Source organism: Cryptotermes secundus, unplaced genomic scaffold (genome assembly GCF_002891405.2).
Source record: "Cryptotermes secundus unplaced genomic scaffold, Csec_1.0 scaffold645, whole genome shotgun sequence".
NCBI lineage: Eukaryota > Metazoa > Arthropoda > Insecta > Blattodea > Kalotermitidae > Cryptotermes > Cryptotermes secundus.
This window is the reverse complement of record NW_019723910.1, coordinates 59,515-80,085: the sequence shown is the minus strand read 5'-3', so window position 1 is coordinate 80,085 and position 20,571 is coordinate 59,515. Positions and strand designations below refer to the sequence as shown.

The window sequence follows — 20,571 nt, the reverse complement described above, 5'->3', positions numbered from 1 at the left end:
AAGTAATGTTGGCAGACACGAACATCCAAGCAATGCTCACGTTGTTTACCTTGAAGACCGTGAAGTTGATTGGAAGTATAATTAGGTGTGTTGTCTATTAAGTAGACTGATTATATGGGAGTGGAAAACGTAATATGAATGACGACATATCATGAAGAAAAAAGGAGAATGGTTTTCACCATGATATATACGAAATAAAAAATGCCCTTTTTCATGTAATCGTTTCAGAGATGTGAACGCAATTGTTTGACGGTGCTTATTATCACTTCACGCATCCATCAGATGATTTCATAGCAGTTCCTCAAACAATTTATCCAAATCCAAAATCCCCATACTGAAATATAGCTGTCCGTTTGAAATTAAACCATACAAACTATATTCGTTAGTGTTCTGCAAGACGGGTTGGAAAAGTGATAAAAATACGTTTCCATCACAGCCATTTGTATTCCTAATTCATTCAGTCATTATTAATCTGTCAAGACGACAGGTTCACAGTCTCTTCCAAAACAGTTCATCCACTTGATGCGATCTATAGCGTTCTCCTTCAAATTAAAATATCCTCTTCTGTCCCCAAGGTCATCCAGCATCATCTTATGTCTTCGTCTTCTGGTCACTTCTATCTTTCCTTCAATAACTTCTTTTAGAAGGCAGTTACCGCGTAACATATGACCAATCCAATTAGCCTTCCGTTTTATTTCGTGTAGGATATTCCTCTGCTCACTGACTCTAAATAACACTTCTTCATTTCTCACATAATCGGTCCAACTGATCTTCTCCAACACCACATTTCGAAGTATTCCTAATAACCGCTAATAAAGTTTGTCGAATACCAGGTCCTAACAGCAGTCCATCCAAATCTGGAAGTCATGGAGGGGGTGTGCCTTTGAGATGTGGGCGAACGCCTACGGCTAACCCAGTGTTACATCTTACAAGAGGGACCATAAATTTCGCTCACCAGTAATACTTTAAGGGTTAATAGAAACTTCCATTACAATGAATGATAGAATATAAATTTTTTTGCATGTTCTGTAGCAAGCGTATCAAATCATTAACCTACTGCAAAGAGAATCCACGCATACAAAACAATGCAGGCAGGAAAGTAATCTANTCAATTCAAAGAAATGAAAAACAACAAATTGTGAAGATATGTTATATCTACAACCTAAACTTCCTTTGAATTTTTGTAATGTCTTCTACTTAGGGCTGTTTCCGTATCACCCCGACAAACAGCCCGACTTCCCATCGTCAGCATTTTTAGAGGAGTTGCAACTCCTCCCCGCGACTGCATCCATTCTGCGGTGGTATGAATCACGGCAAATTGCAGCCGCGGCGCGCACTTGATTGTACGCACTGTAGTATGGGGACATAGTGCTAAGACCCTCACTGGAATTTTTGTACTCCAAAAAAATGGCAGTAAGATACATTGCAGGGCTAAAACATCTGTAATCCTGCAGTGATAGCTTTGGAAATATAAAGATACTAACAGTATACTCACTATACATACAAAAAACAATTCTATATGTAAAAAAAAAGTGTAACTGCACAGTGATTGAACAAATACATACATATAACACAAGTAATAATAAAGACTATCATATATATGGGCACAACTTAGAACTTTATAATAGTAATCCTTCAGTAGCTGGCTGTATCTTTTACAGCATATTGTCTAACATAAAAGAAATAGAAAACAAACATCAGTTCAAGAGGGAATTGAAGAAGTTACTTATTCAGAGGTGCTATTACTCAACGGACTATTTGAACGATGAATTCTCGAATATTGGCTACGTGGTAGCATAGTGGTTGAGGAGCTATGCTACAAGCCAGAAGGTCACAGGTTCAAGTCCCGATGAGGTCATTGGATTTTTTCAGTTGACCTAATCCTTCCAGCCACACTACGCCTCTCAGCCTCTAACAGAAATGAGTACCAGGAATTAATTAAATAATTTTCCTGGGGAGTAAAGCGCGGCCGGCGCATAGGGCTGACAACCTTCCTGTCATCTTTGAGCTGATTGTCTAGACTGTCTAGACCAGGCATGTCAAACTCAACTTATACAGAGGGCCACCTCAGCCCTACAAATAATAGTCTAGGGCCGCACTTCAAAATAGAAATATACATTAGATTTTGATACAAGGAAATTTAATTCTATTTATTATTTAGGAATAATTTCAATATAATTACCTAAAGGCACATATCTTACAGTTTTAAAAAGCAAGAGAATGCCATTTTTGACAAGTATCAAACAACTTTTCAATATGTAAAAAGAGAGATTACACAAGAAATTATGTTAGAAATAGCAAAACATTGAATTTCCTGCATCCTGCTAATTTATGTCTGCGTGAGACTTCTTGTCTCCTGGTCTGTTGGTAAATTGTCTTTACAAAAAATATTTCTACTAAAATTTTAATATCAATTAGTTCTAAAAGATGAGGGGCCGCACTTTGTGGCTATGGGGGCCGCGTGTTTGACACGGCTGGTCTAGACAATGTGGGACCCTCAATGTCTCACAACCCTATGGGCCTTCATGGCCTGGTATGGGGATAGCTTTACTTATATTCAACTAGATCCAATTACAGGGTGAGAAAAAGTTGACACACCACTGGATACAGAATGCATCAAAAATCAAAACAAATGTTCCAACCAATCACTGGAACAAGTCAGAATAACATAACATAAAACATAGGCAACACAAGTCACTAAACATAATAAAATGTGACTAAAAGACTTGAATACTAGATGAAAACATATTAACCATTTATCTTATAAAATTCATCCAGTTTATAAAAACAATGCATATGAATGGATATTATCAACAAACAATACAATATCAAATAATGTATGTTACATCACTCATATATCAAAAGAAAAACTATAAAAACATCTAACATGCAAGGCCAATGATACTAATGATATAGTTACAATGTATCTTAAACAGACGTTTCTATAGGTCTTCACCATTAGCATGAAATACTGGGAAGCACTGTTGCGTCGAGATTCAGTAGATGAATGCAACATCTACCTACATGCAACAAATGCCAACTGCAAAGCCAAAGTCACTACTGCAATATCAAAGGAAACCCAAGCCTCTGCTGTTGCTACATTCTTCTTTCTTAAATGTATTATGTTGAGGTGGATTTGCTAGTATTATATTGAGATAGTTTACAACTGTTTGTGCAATTTATTTGTCGAAGATGGTATTAAATGCTGGCCTTGTCACATTGTTCAACAATATTTAGGACTGGAAAGGAACACAGGCGAAAACAGAGGGAGTAAAGTATGAAAGAGTATATATTAAATGATGAAACTTCCCACTGAATTTTCAATGGTTGTTATGCTAGTATATATGAACTTTACTTATATGCTAATTATACTTTATTAGGTGAATAGTCAGTAATGACATTAATACAGCCATAAAATACAAAATGTAAGTACAAGTACATATCTTGTAGCCGGAATGTAGGACATTGTAGCACATGAAATTGCTTTATAGTGAACTGCAATGGATGCTGAAACTTTAGAATTTCTGAGTATGCAACATCTAATTTTCCATGCATATAAATCTTCTTGAAATGTACCACATTCAACCAATTCTAACCTGCCTATAAAGACGAACTGTCTGTAGAAAAAACTGACATTTGCTTTATGTCACCGTTGCTTACACATTCTATCTTTATACACATAATACACACAAAAAACCTAACTTCACCTCTACTTTTTATAATTCACATCTTATCATTTTCACACATTCAGCAACATTGCTTTATACCTTACCAGCATGATGAAGCCAAAAAATCATAAATGTCTTCAGCAAATTCAACCTCCCTTTGTTTCATTTAACCACATTCTGTCCTGAAAATATTAACTACCATTATCACAGAGGAACTTAGGCACTGAATGATAAATAAATACAAATAGTAAATTATAACTTTTCATTAAAATGGTGTTTTAATTTTTTTACTTTGCCCATCATCAGGTTTTCTATAAATTAGATGTTTCTGTCTTCAGTTGAGGGGCAGAAGACACCTACTCTGTTGGGTCCCTTAGAAAGAGTCACCCTCAATCACTGGACAACCCGTCAGATTCACTACAGCTATTTAGTTACCTGAGCCGACTAATTCAACAGGAGATCAATTTCTACCTCCTTTTCTATAGTAGTTCCATGCATGTGTGCACTTTATTACAATTTTTATTGCATATTTTCTTGTTATCTCCTGCCAAATTAGCCTGGTCACATGTGATTAAATAGTTGTAGTAAATCTGAGAGGGGTTAAGTGATTAATGTTCTTTCTAAGGGACCCAACAGAGTAGGTGTCCTCCTCCCCTCACCTGAGGACAGAAACAGATCCAGTTTCTGGTTTCTAGAATTCTGGATGATGGACAAAGTCCAAAAATCTAGTAATTTTGAGAGGAAGTTAGTTTTAAAAACCTATATGATATGGAAAAGCCACACTACTGGGATTTGAAAAAGCAACTATTTTGTATGAAAAATTCTAAGTTAAAGTAAAAGGTAGTGGATGAATCCTTTTACAGAGAGTAATAATGTTCTAATAATGGAAGAATGTACTTTTCAAGTTATATCTGTTACATGTCTCTTCATCAAAGGTCTTCTGAAGTATTACAAAGTTGCTGGAAACATTATACTGTGGACTGTGTATCTTTCTTCTGGGATAGAACACCATGTAGTTCAGCAGAAGTCAATGAATATTTCAAAGCAACATTTCACCTCCACCTTCTGTACTGAAGAGTAAACCAAGCAACCTCTACTTAACTCTGAAGATGGAGTGTCAGCTGACTTTCACTGGAAACATGGCATATCACAGAAGACAGACCTCTCCATAACCACTGCTGTCAGCACCTCTAATCATACACCAAGGTACTGGTCAAATTCAGAGCAATGATCCCAACAGAGAGTAAAATACCACATTCTGAGATCCACAAGTTTATTGACACTATGTATGTATTTAGAACAAGGAACAACTTCCACAGCAGTGGAAGGATATATTGTACCATTTATAGAAAGTGTGATAAAACTTAATATGATTATCACAGAATATCAAGGTTATTAACTGCATACAGAAAATTGTATTCATCATTCTCTCAAGGTTGACTGCATGCTTAAGACAAAATTATTAGGGATCACTGGTGTTGACTTGGGCATAACAGATGACTACTACGTGGGTATTCTAAATTTGTCAGTGGGTGAGAGGATTTGTACAACAGGAGAAGTATTTAACAACACTGTCACTGTATTCAGTACACCGATGAAAATAGGCTAATTAAAATGTGTTTAACCATTAATGTAACAGACATTTTATTACCTGTTCTTGCAGATGACCATGTGATGCTTATGTCAGAAAATAATGCCTGAGGCATCTTTTAAGCTATGAACTCAAACTCAAAAATTAATCATTAAGAATAAATCCAGTTACCTGTATATATGAATACAACTTATTTCAGTTATTTTATTTTCATACATATTTGTTGCCTACTAACAATACTATCTTCTGGGGTGTAATGCTGTGCAATCCAGTAATCACAGATGTTTTGGACAAACACACTGTCTCCATATTCAAAATCAAAAGAGTAGGCCAAGCAAACACTCAGAAAGATGCAGGCAGGCATTTTGTGAAACTACAGTAGCTACAGGTAAGCGGGGAAATTACAAACATTTCAAAATACTAGCACCTTTCAGAGCAATGTAATTAAAGCACATCTTAGAAGTGGATGATTCAATTATAAATAAATCTCTGAATAAAGTTTTTATCTCAGGAATTTAAACAAATTTTAATACCATGATGTAACATGACAGTATATTCCCATTTGGCCTGCTATAACTATGGGTAAAGCACTTCCTTTCAGCCAATAAAGGTTAAGCTAAACCTGTGGTAAAGTTTGTATATGTAAACAGTTGTTAGATTTATTTCATATTCACAATGGTCATTGCTGATGCTTTTCATCTATGCTTTAGAATATGCTATTAGGAAGTCTAAGAACAACAAGGGCTAGAACTGAATGAAACCAACAAATTCCAGTCTTCACTGATAATTTATTGGATGAAAACATAAATGTCATTAAGAAAAAGCACAAAAGCTCTATTAAATGCTAATAGGGAGAAGTGAGTAAATGCCCATTCACCACCAACTGGCAGATCTAAAGATGCAAGTGCTTCTAACCCCCCCCCCAAGATATTCATCCTGAAGATGGAAATTGCAATGTTTTCTGAAAGGATGGGAAACCTTCAACATTCTACATGGCTCATTCTTAAAAGCCAAAGTTACACATTAAACTCAAGTCACAAAAACCTCCCAACAAGAATGTGTAAGGATGATCTTATATTAGCAATATTAATGTAACAAACAATTCTTCAGAAATAATTATCTATATTACATTCAAAGAAAAGAAATGTCAATAATGTCAACTGAAACACAGACCTTTCTGAGAAATGTTGACTTTTGAAACTTCTTACCTATTAACAATTACAAAAACAGGCATTTCCAATAATAAGTGTCAACAATAAAAACAATTACTATCTTGACTACCAATTCACTGCCTATGAAATATATTGTACAGATTTTATGAACCGTGCATGGATATTTAATTGTATCTGTTTTTAAAAACTATAAGAATGAAAAAGAACTTTTATTAGCTTTAAGTGCCATGGGGAAAGACCCCTGATGATGGTACAAGACACCAAAATATATACAGCTGCAATGTTTTAATTTAACATACTATATTTATGGATGGTATATTTGATATCTGCTTGTTATTTACCTGTGGTTTACATAACAATGATATTGTCTCATATAATGTCAAATGTAGGGTGGTAAGTGAATAACAGATTGTAAAGAAAGCAATTGTGCTGTAGTTTGAAGTACTATTGTGTCATTTGCTTGGAGGGATGGAACTCATCCAAATTATAGTTCAGAGCATTAATGCTTAAGCAAGCTTCCTCAGTTTGATGGCTTAAATTAACACAAATACCTGACGTCACAGAAATAATATCATAAATCAGAAAGCTGTTTATTTTGTTCTTTTAATAAATGTGAAAATGAAACTTATCTATGCAAAAAAGAAAAATTAATTTTAACTTGCTAATTCAATACCTCCTCCTCCCCAAATGAATAGGCAGTCAGTCTTTGGTTTCTTTTTGTGATAACGTAGGCAGGCAAAAATCCTACAATGCTCTAAATCAGCAACCACACACTCTTTAGTTTTTTGCAGAGTGTCAAGTATTACTACTGTGCCTGTGCATTTCACAAAAATGACCGACTTGTATAATTTTATAATGTAAAAATGTAATTAAATATGACATATTCATAGGTGGGCTGCTTACTACCTGCATCAACTGGCCACTTTGAGCAACACATTCTGAAACATTACTTATATCAACTGTTAACATGTAAATATCTGGCAGATTCAAATTTTCAATGATCATCTTGCAAAAGTCTAACAGTATTTAAGTGATTTTTTCATCCACAGACTATCCTTTGTGCAGAGCAACTTCCTTTCCTAGCTATAACAATGCACAGAAAAGTGTAGCAATTTTTGTCCCTTTTTTACTTTGATCTTCCTTTGTTCCTCCTGTTCACCTTAACAAGATGCCTAATGTGTCAGATTTGTATGGAGCCATCAGCCACTGACATCTACCAAGGAACAAATTAATTACAAGTTTTTAAATGTGGAAAAATGAAGAAGTAATTTGCTGTGCTCCCACTTGTTGCCATAGGTGTCATACAAGCATAAAACTGTCTTCCTGCTATAAATGTCAAATGTGTTCTCATAAAATGTACATACAAACACAATTTCCTTCAGTTATGAGTACACATTTGAAGATTACACACTTTTCAAAGGTGCAAGGAATAAACAAAGAAATTAATGCTTACTGTATTTACTCGCATAATTTACACTTTCCTAGCCAACAATTCATGTCTGAGTAAAATAAATGAAGAGCACTTTTCACTTCTTTTTTTTTTCCATTGGCGCTACAGCCCTAATTTGGGCCTAGGCCTACCTCCAAGAAACTCTCCGTTTCACTTTGGTTTACTAGATCTTACACATTCGGTAGGACTCCTTGTGCGGGTGATCAGTTCGTCGCAAGGCCTCTACCTGTACACAAACACAGAAAAATGCACACAAACATTCATGCCCTGACTGGGAACTTTTCACTATTTACCACTGGTAATTTAATATAAAATACATGAACTCCTTTCCTGTAGTGAACACACTGGTAATGAGGTCCCCAACATTTACTACAGGCAGAAAGCACACTGCTGCTTCATGCCCGTTTCTTCCTTTGCTTACTCTTCATTCCTAAAGATGTAGGGGCCAAGTTGCTCCAAAACACTGGCTGACTTTCCCTGGACTACAAAATGTTAGATCTCAGAAGACAGAACACCTCATAACCACTGCTGTGAACCTCAAATCCTATAAGAATTAAGGTCAATTAACTGTGTTAACAAAACTATTTTTCTAAGCTCACTTATAAAGCATAAATGCTGCACTTTTATTAATAGATGCACTGCATGGTATTGAATGTATTGTTTCTATAGATTGTACTTTTTCATTTAATTAAGTATTTTCAAACAAATTGAACAGTCTGCTACTCCACCACAATTGATAATAAGAAACAACTCCTCACATGCAGGCTCACATCAGCAGCAAAAACTACGTATGGACTCTACTGACTGTGAGTATCCCTAGCATGTACCTTTTTTCCTTCCATCCTAACCACTCATGTCTGGATTTTGAGAGTTCTGCAATGTAAAACAATGTAAAACATCCATTAATTCCCATACTTTGCCAGTGAGAGAGAGCAGTCAGCCAGGCAGTACACGAAAGTGCAAATTTAATGTTTTCCACTTTCCACCAAAAATTTGTGACCAAAATGCAGTACTTCATTTTCCTCCCCCATAATTTGTTTAAAAGTAGAGGTGTGTATGTTATGCGAGTAAATATGGTATGCTGCTCACCATCTACAACATAATCTGTACTTGTTTCTCTCCTTCCACTTACATCTGATGAAACTTTCACTCTTTATGAAATGCAGCTGCACAATGGAATGCTCAATCAGTTTTATCAAGAGCTTTGAGCCTCTCCAAGAGTGGGGGATGAGAATGATGCCACATGGAGTACATCCAATCATATACTGGGAATCCTAGGTTGTCCTTGTTCAACTTAATCAGGGCTTCTCGCAGATACTTCGATCTCCCAAGTTGTTTGGCAAATGCATCAGCTTGAAACTCAAATCGACGACTCAGAATCGTCATAAGAAAGTTTAAAATCTGTATAAGGAAGAAAAGCAATAAATGCATATATACTAACTAGTATAACTAGCAGAATGTGTACGTTGTCCATTACATTTATAAACTGGTTTGTTAATTTCTTTGGGCTAGTATAAATGCCTGCACCAATTTTTCATAAAATCTTCAATGTAGAGCAAACTCCCCATTATCTGGCACATATGAGGAATGGGGTGTGTTCATTATATTATTTGCCAGTTCCATAAGAAACTCTCACATAAATCAAATTTTTGCCATTTCCCAGCCTTTCACCTATTCCCATTTTGCCCCCCCCCCCCCAAAAAAAGCTTTCACATTAGTTCTTGCATGGGAGTATGTTCGGGTGACAGCAGACTGATCGGCAGAATATTTTGGATATACAGTGAAACTTCGATTCATCACTTTTGTCGGCCCCCCCCAAAAAAAAAGATGGATACAGAAGAATGACAGATGAGGATGCCTACATAAAATGAATAAAAATGGTCACATTTGCATATATATATATATTTACAAAATCAAAGAATCTAAAAGTAAAGTAAAGCTATCCCTGTAACAGGCCATGAAGGCCCATAGGGTTGTGAGACAAGGGTCCCACATTATCTAGACAATAGGCTCAAAGATGGCGGTAAGGTTGTCAGCCCTACACGGTGGCCACGCTTTACTCCCCAGGAAAATTTATTTAATTCCTGGTACTCATTTCTGTTAGAGGCTGAGTGAACTCCAGAGCCATAGTGCGGCCAGAAGGATTAGGTCAATTGAAAAAAATCCAATGACCTCATCGGTATTTGAACCCATGACCTTCCAACTTGTAGCATAGTGCCTTAACCACTATGCTACTGCTACCTTTCATTAGTGAAGACAGTCAGGAGTATATTATGTATGCAATTAATCCCTCAAGCCAGTTTTTAAATCAATATATACTACCCTCCCAAGCAATATATAAATTGCTGTGCACCAACCTGTTCAAAATTTCCCATTACTCTGTAAACTATCCAACAGAATTAAATGGATTTTCATGGAAAAATTAACAATAGTATAAGCTTCACCATATTTAGACTACTTTTGTCAGTAGCTGGTCTGAAAAACTTTTATAACTAAGGAAGCAGTACAGAACTATTAGGCTTATTTTGGACTCTATCCATCGTCTGGTATGTAGAAGACAAAAAACCACAACATTTTGGAGACTAGCTCTGTCTCCATCCTCGGGTGGATGGGGCAGAATAAACCTACTCACTGGTCGAGTGATTGAGGCTAGCTCTTTCTAATGGGCTCAACTGAGTAGGTTTATCCTGCCCCATCCACCTGATGAGGGAGACAGATTCAGTCTCCGAAACGTTGTGGTTTTTTATCTTCTATATACCAGACGATGGATAGAGTCCAAAATAAGCCTAATGGTTCTGTACAGCATACACCATCGTCAGAATCCTTTCAAGTCTAAAGGAAGCAGCCATGTCTGCTGACTGATAAGTACAGAAACTGCCTTCTGAGAAAGTAATTTCCTACTAATATACAGCAATGCTTTGATAAAACAACAGATGGCTGAAATTCGTATGGTTTCAATAACTATCAGCATACAGCAGCTGTAAAGATATATATTAAGATTCTGCAAGCAACATAACTGTACACAAACAAAACCTCTGCAACAGCAGGGTAGCGAGCAGTGTACATATGTAGTTAAGAGGTAATTGGCTTGAGGGGTTAAGCAACCAACTTCTTTACTGACTACATATCTTACAGCATTATATGGGGAGAAGATGAACTGAAGGACCACCACAAGACCGATTAATATTGGTTTCTCATGTTGGAATCCAAATGCACGGTACATGGCTTCATACTGGAAGAGCAATCCAAATACTAAAAATATTAACAACAGGTTCATCTGGAAAAGAGAAATAGATTCTGTTGTATACACTGGACCATTTTCAAGTATTCAGATAGCCTGAAAGCTTATACTCATGCAGCAACACATACTCTGAAACAGAGGACCACTGAATCTAGGACTCAAACCCAATTTTTAAATAATGTGCCTAGTCCTATGAAACATACACAATGACATATAAATAATTAACAGTGTGTGACTCAAGACAATGCTTTAAGAAGTACATGATTATGTGCAGAAAAAGTATCGTCATGTATGACGGGGTTTGCATGACAAATAACAATGGATTCTGGATTAGATGATTGGATTTATTGGCACTTCTTTACAATTACAATCAATTATAACAGCTCTCAATTAGTGACTGTCGAAGACGTGCTGCTCCATTCCTTACTGGACTCCCAAGTGTTTTCTCTTCTGCATTACTGACTTGGTTCTAATTTATGAGTCGGTCACCTCTTCACCTTCCAGTGTTCACTGGTTAGCACTCCACAGCTGACTACTCAATTTCTGAATCTCTTAAGACTCTTTTATAACTTCCAGGTGGCCTGAATATAGGTCACCATCTCAAATGGTTCCTCTGTTATTCTGTCTTATCTGTTGCCATGGGAATCTGTGTTTGGGGACTTGCTACCTAGCAACAATATCCCACTGTTGACTGCATAACCCCAAGAATGTGCGTAACAAAGCGTTGTCTAGCAAACGGACTTCTGCCTCTGTTGCTATTCCGACTGTCAGGCAGTGTTTACCAAAGCAATTGTCATATTTGTCACATTATGTTAACAAATCATCAATAGTATCCAATATTTTAAATTACCATCACTACTTATATTGAAGAGTGTAATACCTGCATGATGACAATATTTTTCAGCACATGATTTAACTTCCAATGACCTAACTCATGTGCCAAAACTGCAAGAACTTCAGGATTATTACATCCTTTCTTCTCATAGGTTGCAACATCTTTAATATCACTTGTAGTAGCATTGTCTGGTACATAATCCTTCAACAAGGTGTCAAAAAGAACAATACGCTTGTTCTTGAAGAATCCATAGAAATACGCATTACTGTGTGTGGATCGCTTGGAACCTGCAATACCAGAACCAGTACCAGTACCACATTACATTATGTTACATTACATATAGCAGATACACACATAACCTTGCTGTACCTTTGCAATATAACTTCAAAGAAATTTCGTAAGTAATGAATAGTACTGTAAAAGTAAAGAAAACACTAAATTTGTAATTACTGGTACAATATTGCAAACAATTATTTATTTACAAGAATGACTTCTACTATACTATTTTTTTCCAAGTTTAGCAGTTTAAACAAGAAGACTGGAAGCACAACAGTAGTAACACTGTTGTAGATGAAATAAATTTCATAAAGATGATCGAATGCACTTCTGTTGGTAGTAACACAAGTGGCAAACCTATTTATTAAACAATACTTCTGCACATGCATGTTACACAAGTGCAAGCCAGTAAGGCTTCGTAACATACTGCTCTAAAATCATACACAAGGTTGAAGCAATGTTCCTGTACATAAATGTGGTCATATGATGTAAAGGACTACTGGCAAGATCACCCACCATTCCAAAACAGCAAAGGGAGCTTATTCAGTCAATGATGCATATGGACAAGCAGTGGACAGTTTGACAAATGATAAGCGATAAGCCACATAATTTTGTTACACGTCTGAAAGACATCCTTGAGTAGGATGAGACTGCAGCAGTGCAGCGACAGTGATAAATTTCTGAACCATCATCATGTTTCCTTAACATCAATCCTTGAGACTTTGACTTCTTCCTGACTAAGAAAGAACGTCTCTCAAGTGTTTTGCCAGATAGAAAATATCTGTCAAGCATCACGACTATCTCTTGCAGAGATGGAAGGGATGAGTCAACTGACTACATACAGAACCTTCCAAGAGTATGGAAAAAATATAACGTGTGGGTCTGAATATACTGAAAGGCTGTATTTCATCTTGAATGCCAATAGAAACTACTCATTATATTACCTACATTGCCACTGTTTTCTTTCCAATTTTTGTTTGTATGCACACACAACACATAAGAGTATGAAATAAGGTACTACATACAATAAATTTATGGAAACCACTGAATTTAAATTACTTAATAACACTCTGATATAATGAAAGGAATTAAAAAATGATCATAAAGCAAATAATTATTAACTAACTCCACGCTGCAGTTTCCTAAAAAGTACATATGCAAACGGTACACAAATTCCCTACTCTTATGGAACCCAAAGGTTCGCCACTTTCACAATGGCCTGTCACTGGCTCCTGTTCTGGGCCAGCTGAATTCAGCCCACACCATTCTTCCAATATCCAACAACATGAATGAAGCAAACAGTCTTGAAATGCTGACAGTCATTCAAGCAGTCAAGACATTCTACATCTCTTATGACATATTTGGCTGCGCCATAGCTCAAGCGGTTAGCCGCTGGTTTCCCACCACGGTGGCCCGGGTTCAATCCCGGGTCTGGTCAAGTGGGATTTGGGGTGGACAAAGTGCCAGTGGGGCAGGTATTCTCAGAGTACTTCGGTTTCCCCTGCATATCTTCATTCCACCAATTGCTCCACAATCACCCTCATCTATCTTCTGGGGCTGGTACAAGAGGCCTGAACTGGCCGCAGTACAAGGGACTTAGTCGCACCCTACTAGCAATAAAAAAAATCTCTTATGACACTCGAAGGTTCTTTACAAGGCTTACACATCCTGCCACTGGTCCCTTATCTGAGCTAGCAAAATTCATTCTTATTATTCAAATACACTGTCAATAATGCAACAATGACATGAAAGGCACCTAAAATATATATTTTTTTTACTAAAATTGTAACTTTAATACTTCAAAATGTTATTAAGACATTGCAAGTATATCTTAGACACTAAAAGTGACTATCAAAACACTTCAAAATGTCTTTTTGTTTTATANATTGATTTATTTCGTCACTGTAGATCATTGTACATGATATATGACAAGTCAAGTTAATTCTGAATATTAACAGTTTGATATATAAGTAGATTAAAATTACAATAGTTACAATTTTTTTTGAGTGAATGAATGTTTGGATAAATTCTGTTATGCTGCATATTGATATATGCTAGATATGATAGTCATTATATATTTTGTGATTTTATTTGTTTGAATTATCGCACCTTGCTAATTTTATAATTTATTACTTGTGGCATGTTCTACACCTGTGTGGTCCGATCTATGGATAGTAAATATTGAATATATGAATGTATGGATAAACTATGATATATTAGATTATGATACATGCTAGATGTAAATAATCATTACATATCTTGTGTGTTTACTGGTTTAGAATCTACTGTATTTTGTTAATTTTATATTTTATATTATGTGACATGTCCTATATCAATGTAATCTGATCTACAGGATGAATAAACATGAATGAATGAATATGTTTTTCCAATTCTGCAACGTGTTTCAGCCACATATGGGCCAACATCAGGCAAATTTTAATTTATGGAGACCACTGCATGCACTGTCCATTTGTCTTTCGTGCTCCCATGCAAGTCGTTTTGTTGTATATCATATCTAGAATACTGTCATGGGGAATATGAAAGACAAGTGGACAGTGCAGTGGTCTCCCACAAATTAAAAGTTGCCTGATGTTGGCCCATATGTGGCTGAAACATGTTGCAAAATTGGAAAAACATATAAACCAAAAAGACATTTTGAAGTATTCTGATAGTCACTTTTAGTGTATAAGATATACTTGCAGTGTCTTAATGACATTTTATGATATTCAATAACATTTTAAAGTATTAAAGTTACACTTTTAGTGAAAAATATATATTTTAGGTGGCTTTTATATCATTGTTCCATTATTGATGGTGTACTTGAATAATTAGAATGACACCTCAATGCAACAGGATGCTGAAATATAATCACAGCTCAATTCAGTTGACATCCTCATATCCTATTTCTGTAAGATCCACATTAACTTAAAATCTACAGGAATATCTGGGTCTTACCTTCCACAACATAAAGTTTGTAAAGTGGAAAATCTATACTAGCTGCCAGTTCCTCTATGGATGTTCTCAATTCTCCTTCAGGTAGCGGTGTATATTTATCAAACAGTGGAGCTATGCAGTTGGGATAAACAGTGAGAAGAATGAAGGTCACAGCCATTGCAAAGATCCATAAGTAGATAAAGAAATAATCTCCACCAATCTTAACAATGTAAATGACTGCTGATATAACTGGAAGCATTATCACTTGGCCAACAATGAAAGTCTTTATCTTGTCCTTTATGAAGAAGCCAACCGTCTAGAAAAAAAAATTGGTATCTTAATAAATGACAAAACAGAATCAATATATGGTAAAAGAAACCGATGAAAGAATATTAGTAGTGTTTTTGAACTTCAAAGTCAAGTGAAGTAAGAAAGAACAAAAGGTTTTACTATAAAGAAATGGAAATTCAGATATAATCATTTAATAAATTCTATGAACAGATAAAAATCTCTTTTAGGAGCAATACAGAAACTCAAATTGTAAAGGCCTGCAAAACAGCAAAAGGAAGAAAGTTTTTCAACATATGGAAGTGCATCTGCCTTTAGAGACATGTCAGTGCCAATCTGTGCACATACACCATCTGCAGGGTGTTGCAGATCCCTTATGCTTCCACTGCATGGTCATACACCTGGTTTCCTGATGTCAGCGGTGTACGTAACTGTCATCACTTGTTACTCTCTGGAAAGCACAATGCTACATCTGACCTTAAAATCTCTGTATTTTCACTGAAAGTTTCAACTATGTGAATTTTCTGACCTGTACTTAGCATTTTTTGTACCTAATGAGTGCTGACTTTAGACATCAGGATCTCTGTATTTTCACTGAAAGTTTCAACTATGTGAATTTTCTGACCTGTACTTAGCATTTTTTGTACCTAATGAGTGCTGACTTTAGACATCAGGATCTCTGTATTTTCACTGAAAGTTTCAACTATGTGAATTTTCTGACCTGTACTTAGCATTTTTTGTACCTAATGAGTGCTGACTTTAGACATCAGGATCTCTGTATTTTCACTGAAAGTTTCAACTATGTGAATTTTCTGACCTGTACTTAGCATTTTTTGTACCTAATGAGTGCTGACTTTAGACATCAGGATCTCTGTATTTTCACTGAAAGTTTCAACTATGTGAATTTTCTGACCTGCACTTAGCATTTTTTGTACCTAATGAGTGCTGACTTTAGACATCAGCAATCTTCCATGAATGTGAAAATTGTTCAAACATAAATTTCCAATTTGTGGGTTACATAAGAGTACAGCATGGGCTTTGTGAAGATCTTACACTTTGTTGTAAACTGCCTGATCAGAAGCTTCAACAGGACACCCAAGACCTGTGTATCAACAATAAGTTACATCCTTCCTCATTTAAACTGCTTACTCCAGAATTTTACTGGAAGTTCACATATGAATATATAGTACATATGCACTCTCTCAGGGAGTTGCTTTCTTTCGTGAGAATCTTGATCCCTGAACAACACCCATGTTTCACTGAATCAAAGACACTGACATATAAAACTACAGAAAACGTGTTGTAGGTGGATGCACTCATCAAACAATGCATGCTACCTTTATACTCATAAAACAAAGTACTGGAAGTTACTCACATCATGAATAAACCGATATATAAATGAAATACTGCAAGAAATATTACTGACATCAATAACTCTTAGGATTAAAGCTTGTATTTGCTAATAAATGATACACACTCCGTCCCAAGTGCAAACAATATATATTATATGTCTTTGATCTTGTTCTTTTCTACACTACATGTTTCGGCCTCTATCGGCCATCATCAGGTGTATACTCTTAACGTTGCTGCCACACTGAAACCCAGTCTAAAATTTAACATTTAAAAAACACAGTTATTTTTGTCGTATTATCAACATCTACCTCGTTGATATGTGTCTGGTATGTAGATTATATTGCACACGTCAAATTTTCCTGTAGTAGCACTATAAAATATCAACGAGGTAGATGTTGATAATACGACAAAAATAACAATGTGTTTTTTAAATGTTAAATTTTAGACTGGGTTTCAGTGTGGCAGCAACGTTAAGAGTATACACCTGATGATGGCCGATAGAGGCCGAAACATGTAGTGTAGAAAAGAACAAGATCAAAGACATATAATATATATTGTTTGCACTTGGGACGGAGTGTGTATCATTTATCGTATAGAGTGCAACAGGATGCTGAGATATAATATTGTATTTGCTACTAGCAATTTTGTTAAGCCTCCTCACAATCCATCCTGGAACAATAATATTATTTCACACCCAAACCATGACTTCACTTACCTGCTTGTTGAAGCCATGCCTCTCTTCCAACACAAATGTGTGATAAATTGAAAATGGTAAGGTGGTAATAGTGTTGAATATATTCAGTGTGAGCATAAATGCAGCACTTCGAAGGATTTCATTATCTGCATCATAACCCAGGGTAGAGATAATAATACCGGCAATGTTCCAGAAATGCACAAAACCATTCACCAAAATGATGACCTGAAAACAAAACAACTTTAATATTTAAAAAAAAAGGGTAATTTAAAAGGTTAAGTCTTCCCATAATACACACCAAAATAAGAAATTGTGTACAATACATGACACTAATTTATGCTGAAAGTTCCTCAGAAAGTTTAAGGTTACTTTTAATACAGCCTACTCTCCACCTTTAAAAGCTGTGTCCTGAATGGATAATAAGAATACTAAGGAAAAAAGGCCAAACAAAGAGAACGAGACTCAGGAATTTAAGAACTGAACCCCTTGCAAATACAGAATGAGGTACGTACATAATGCAGGAACACACATAAAAACTTGAAGCAATGAACACATAATATGAAAATAGGGTGAACTTCAGTCTAAAACAGCAGAGCACTTGGTCAGAGGGCCACTGAATATAACAGGACTAAGTACATCCACAAAAAAATTGGGTCACCAGAAAATCAAAGATTTATTTGCAGGCCAAACCTCTAAAATATGTTAGCTGTGACTGTATTGATGGCATAACCTTAACCTTTTTGGCTGAAGGTGAACTGGGCCGTTTCCACTGCACTGAAGCATGCTTTGATTCAGGTTGGTAGTGATGCGCCCATGATTTGTTCCCAGTAACAATCCTGTTAAGCATATCTCCTCCTTCAGCTGCATTTGTAAGAGATGTTCCAAGGACACACCCATTTGTTTCGCTTTTTCTCGACCCTTCAGTTCTCTGACACCCATCGTATGCACGAAATGTCAAAATGATCACACACTATGCTGTATGCTAAACCATGGAAACACCATAGAGCAGTTGCTACACTGTCTACCATTATCCTCGCATCAGCTTGAATCAACTGTTCAATCTGCTGGACAGTTGCTTCTGTCAGTCTCAACAGGGCGACCTGGTCAGGCAACATCTGAGACTTTTGAATGTCCCAGCTGTGAACCACTTTACGCAACAAACACTTCCCACCATTAAGAGAAAACATTTCTTTATGAATATACTTTGTATCATGTTCTTTTGCCCACAAAAAAAAATTCAACACCATGTTGCGCTTCAGCAGTACATTCCTCAGGCACGGTCACCATTTTGACTACTGAAACCAGCCTCTCAACATGCACATGTGTATCTGCTACCAAGACTATCATGAAGCTGGACAATGCTGCTACCTAGTGACACACATAAAAAGCCTATTACATCCATTAGAGCTGTTTTACTTCACATTGTGACCTATTTACTGACTCTCCCTTGTATATAACCCAAATATAAATTTCTTCATGACTACAAGATTGTATGTATCAACCCACACTCATGATATGCTGAAATGATGACGTTCAGATTCTGAATTGGTGCAGAAAGCCTACTAGTGACTTAGGCATCCTTCTTGACTTTTCCTCATGGAAATATGGAAAACACTCTCAGAAATATAATATGAAAATTTTAAACTTTAAAGCTTCAAAACCAAACCCAAGACATTCATTATGCTTCCAGTTCTTTCTTGTATAACTTCAATAAATAACATCTTACAACAGTTGTGATGGTGCCAAACAGATCTTTGATGATGCTGAACGAGCTCTTATCCAGTCCATATACTCGCGCCTTATTATATGTTTCTTCATTTATAATTTCATTCAGCTCTTCAGGAACTTTATTTGCTTGTTGATAAACCTTGTGCTGTAACAATAAACAAGTTGAAATATGCATGAAAGTGACAGCAATACACAATGACTAAAAAAGTAGGAACTATAAGGTGTGCCCAGGATCCATTAGGGCTCATTTTTTTTTTATTTTGCCCTGCAATGCCATCTGTTGGCGAGTTGTGGCATTAAGATTCTTGAAGTTTCAGCTGTGGCTGTCTATAATTTCAAAGTGCAAGCATCACTGTATCATGTGTTCTGACCTTGAATGTAACAGTTCTGTTCTCATGCTCACCAGAAAATGGCAGTTGAACAGAGAGCCAACATCAAATTTTGTTTGAAGTTAGGCAAAACAGCTGGAGAAGCATACAAAATGATGAAAAGTGAGTACTGTAGTGATTGTTTGAGTCGCTCAAACATTTTTCGATGGTATGCTGTATTTCATGACGGCAGGGAGGACATCGAAGACGCTTCATGTGCATCAAAGCTGAGAACAAGTTGCACTGAAGAATATGTGAAAAAAAAAAAATGACCAAAATCCTGGCATCAGACAGATGTATTTCTGCAAGACTCATTGAGGAGCTTTTGGGAATACCAAGAAGTACTGTGCATCAATTTTTGACCAAGGATTTGGGCAAATTGAAAGTCTGTGCACAGTTTGTACTGCACGCACTGTCAGGCAATAAAAAACATGCCAGAGTGTAACACTGCAAAGACATGTTACGGTCGGCCCAAAGTGATACAAAATTTACAAAATTGATTGCTACTGGTGACAAGACATGGTGTTTTCAATATGAGCCTCTCACAAAGCGGCAGAGTGCAGCGTGGTTGAGCCCAAAAAAGCCAAAACCAAAGAAGGTGCACATGCAAAAGGGTCAAGTAGAGACATTGCTAATCGTTTTCTTTGATTCCAAAGGAATCATTCACAAGGAATTTCTGCCAGAAGGTCAAACAGTGAATTCTGATTATTATCTCAGAGTCCTCAATCGTTTGTGGACAAGAATTCTTCAAATTCGACCTGGTTATTGAGAGCATGGTTCCTGGTTGCTCCTCCATGACAATGCCCCATCCCACAAATCGAAGATTATGTGCAAATTTTTGACAAGAAAAGGGATCACAGTCCTTGATCATCCTCCGTATTCACCAGATTTGGCTCCAGCAGATTTCTGGTTGTTCCCAAAATTTAAGTTGGAGATGAAAGGAAATGGTCATGACACCATCCAGTACATCCAA

The 20,571-nt window shown here is 36.3% G+C and overlaps 1 protein-coding gene across 2 annotated transcripts in view; it reads right to left on the bottom strand.

Moving 5' to 3' along the window:
• Positions 1 to 3,313: 3,313 nt before the first annotated feature.
• Positions 3,314 to 20,571, bottom strand: part of LOC111862116 (CAAX prenyl protease 1 homolog) — a 19,499-nt gene continuing 2,241 nt past the window's right edge. Inside the window, exons 2-8 of one of the 2 annotated variants that reach the window (XR_002842370.2) lie at positions 19,229 to 19,375; positions 17,524 to 17,727; positions 15,189 to 15,483; positions 12,003 to 12,244; positions 11,015 to 11,158; positions 9,014 to 9,282; positions 3,314 to 3,850 (exon numbers count right to left, since the gene is read on the bottom strand). Coding sequence is in view for 1 of the 2 variants with exons in the window: in XM_023847253.2 (XP_023703021.1) it covers positions 9,064 to 9,282; positions 11,015 to 11,158; positions 12,003 to 12,244; positions 15,189 to 15,483; positions 17,524 to 17,727; positions 19,229 to 19,375 (1,251 nt within the window). In the remaining variant the exon portion in view is untranslated. Of the gene's footprint in view, positions 3,851 to 8,076; positions 9,283 to 11,014; positions 11,159 to 12,002; positions 12,245 to 15,188; positions 15,484 to 17,523; positions 17,728 to 19,228; positions 19,376 to 20,571 lie in introns of those variants that run through there. The other variant, XM_023847253.2, reaches the window with a different exon arrangement.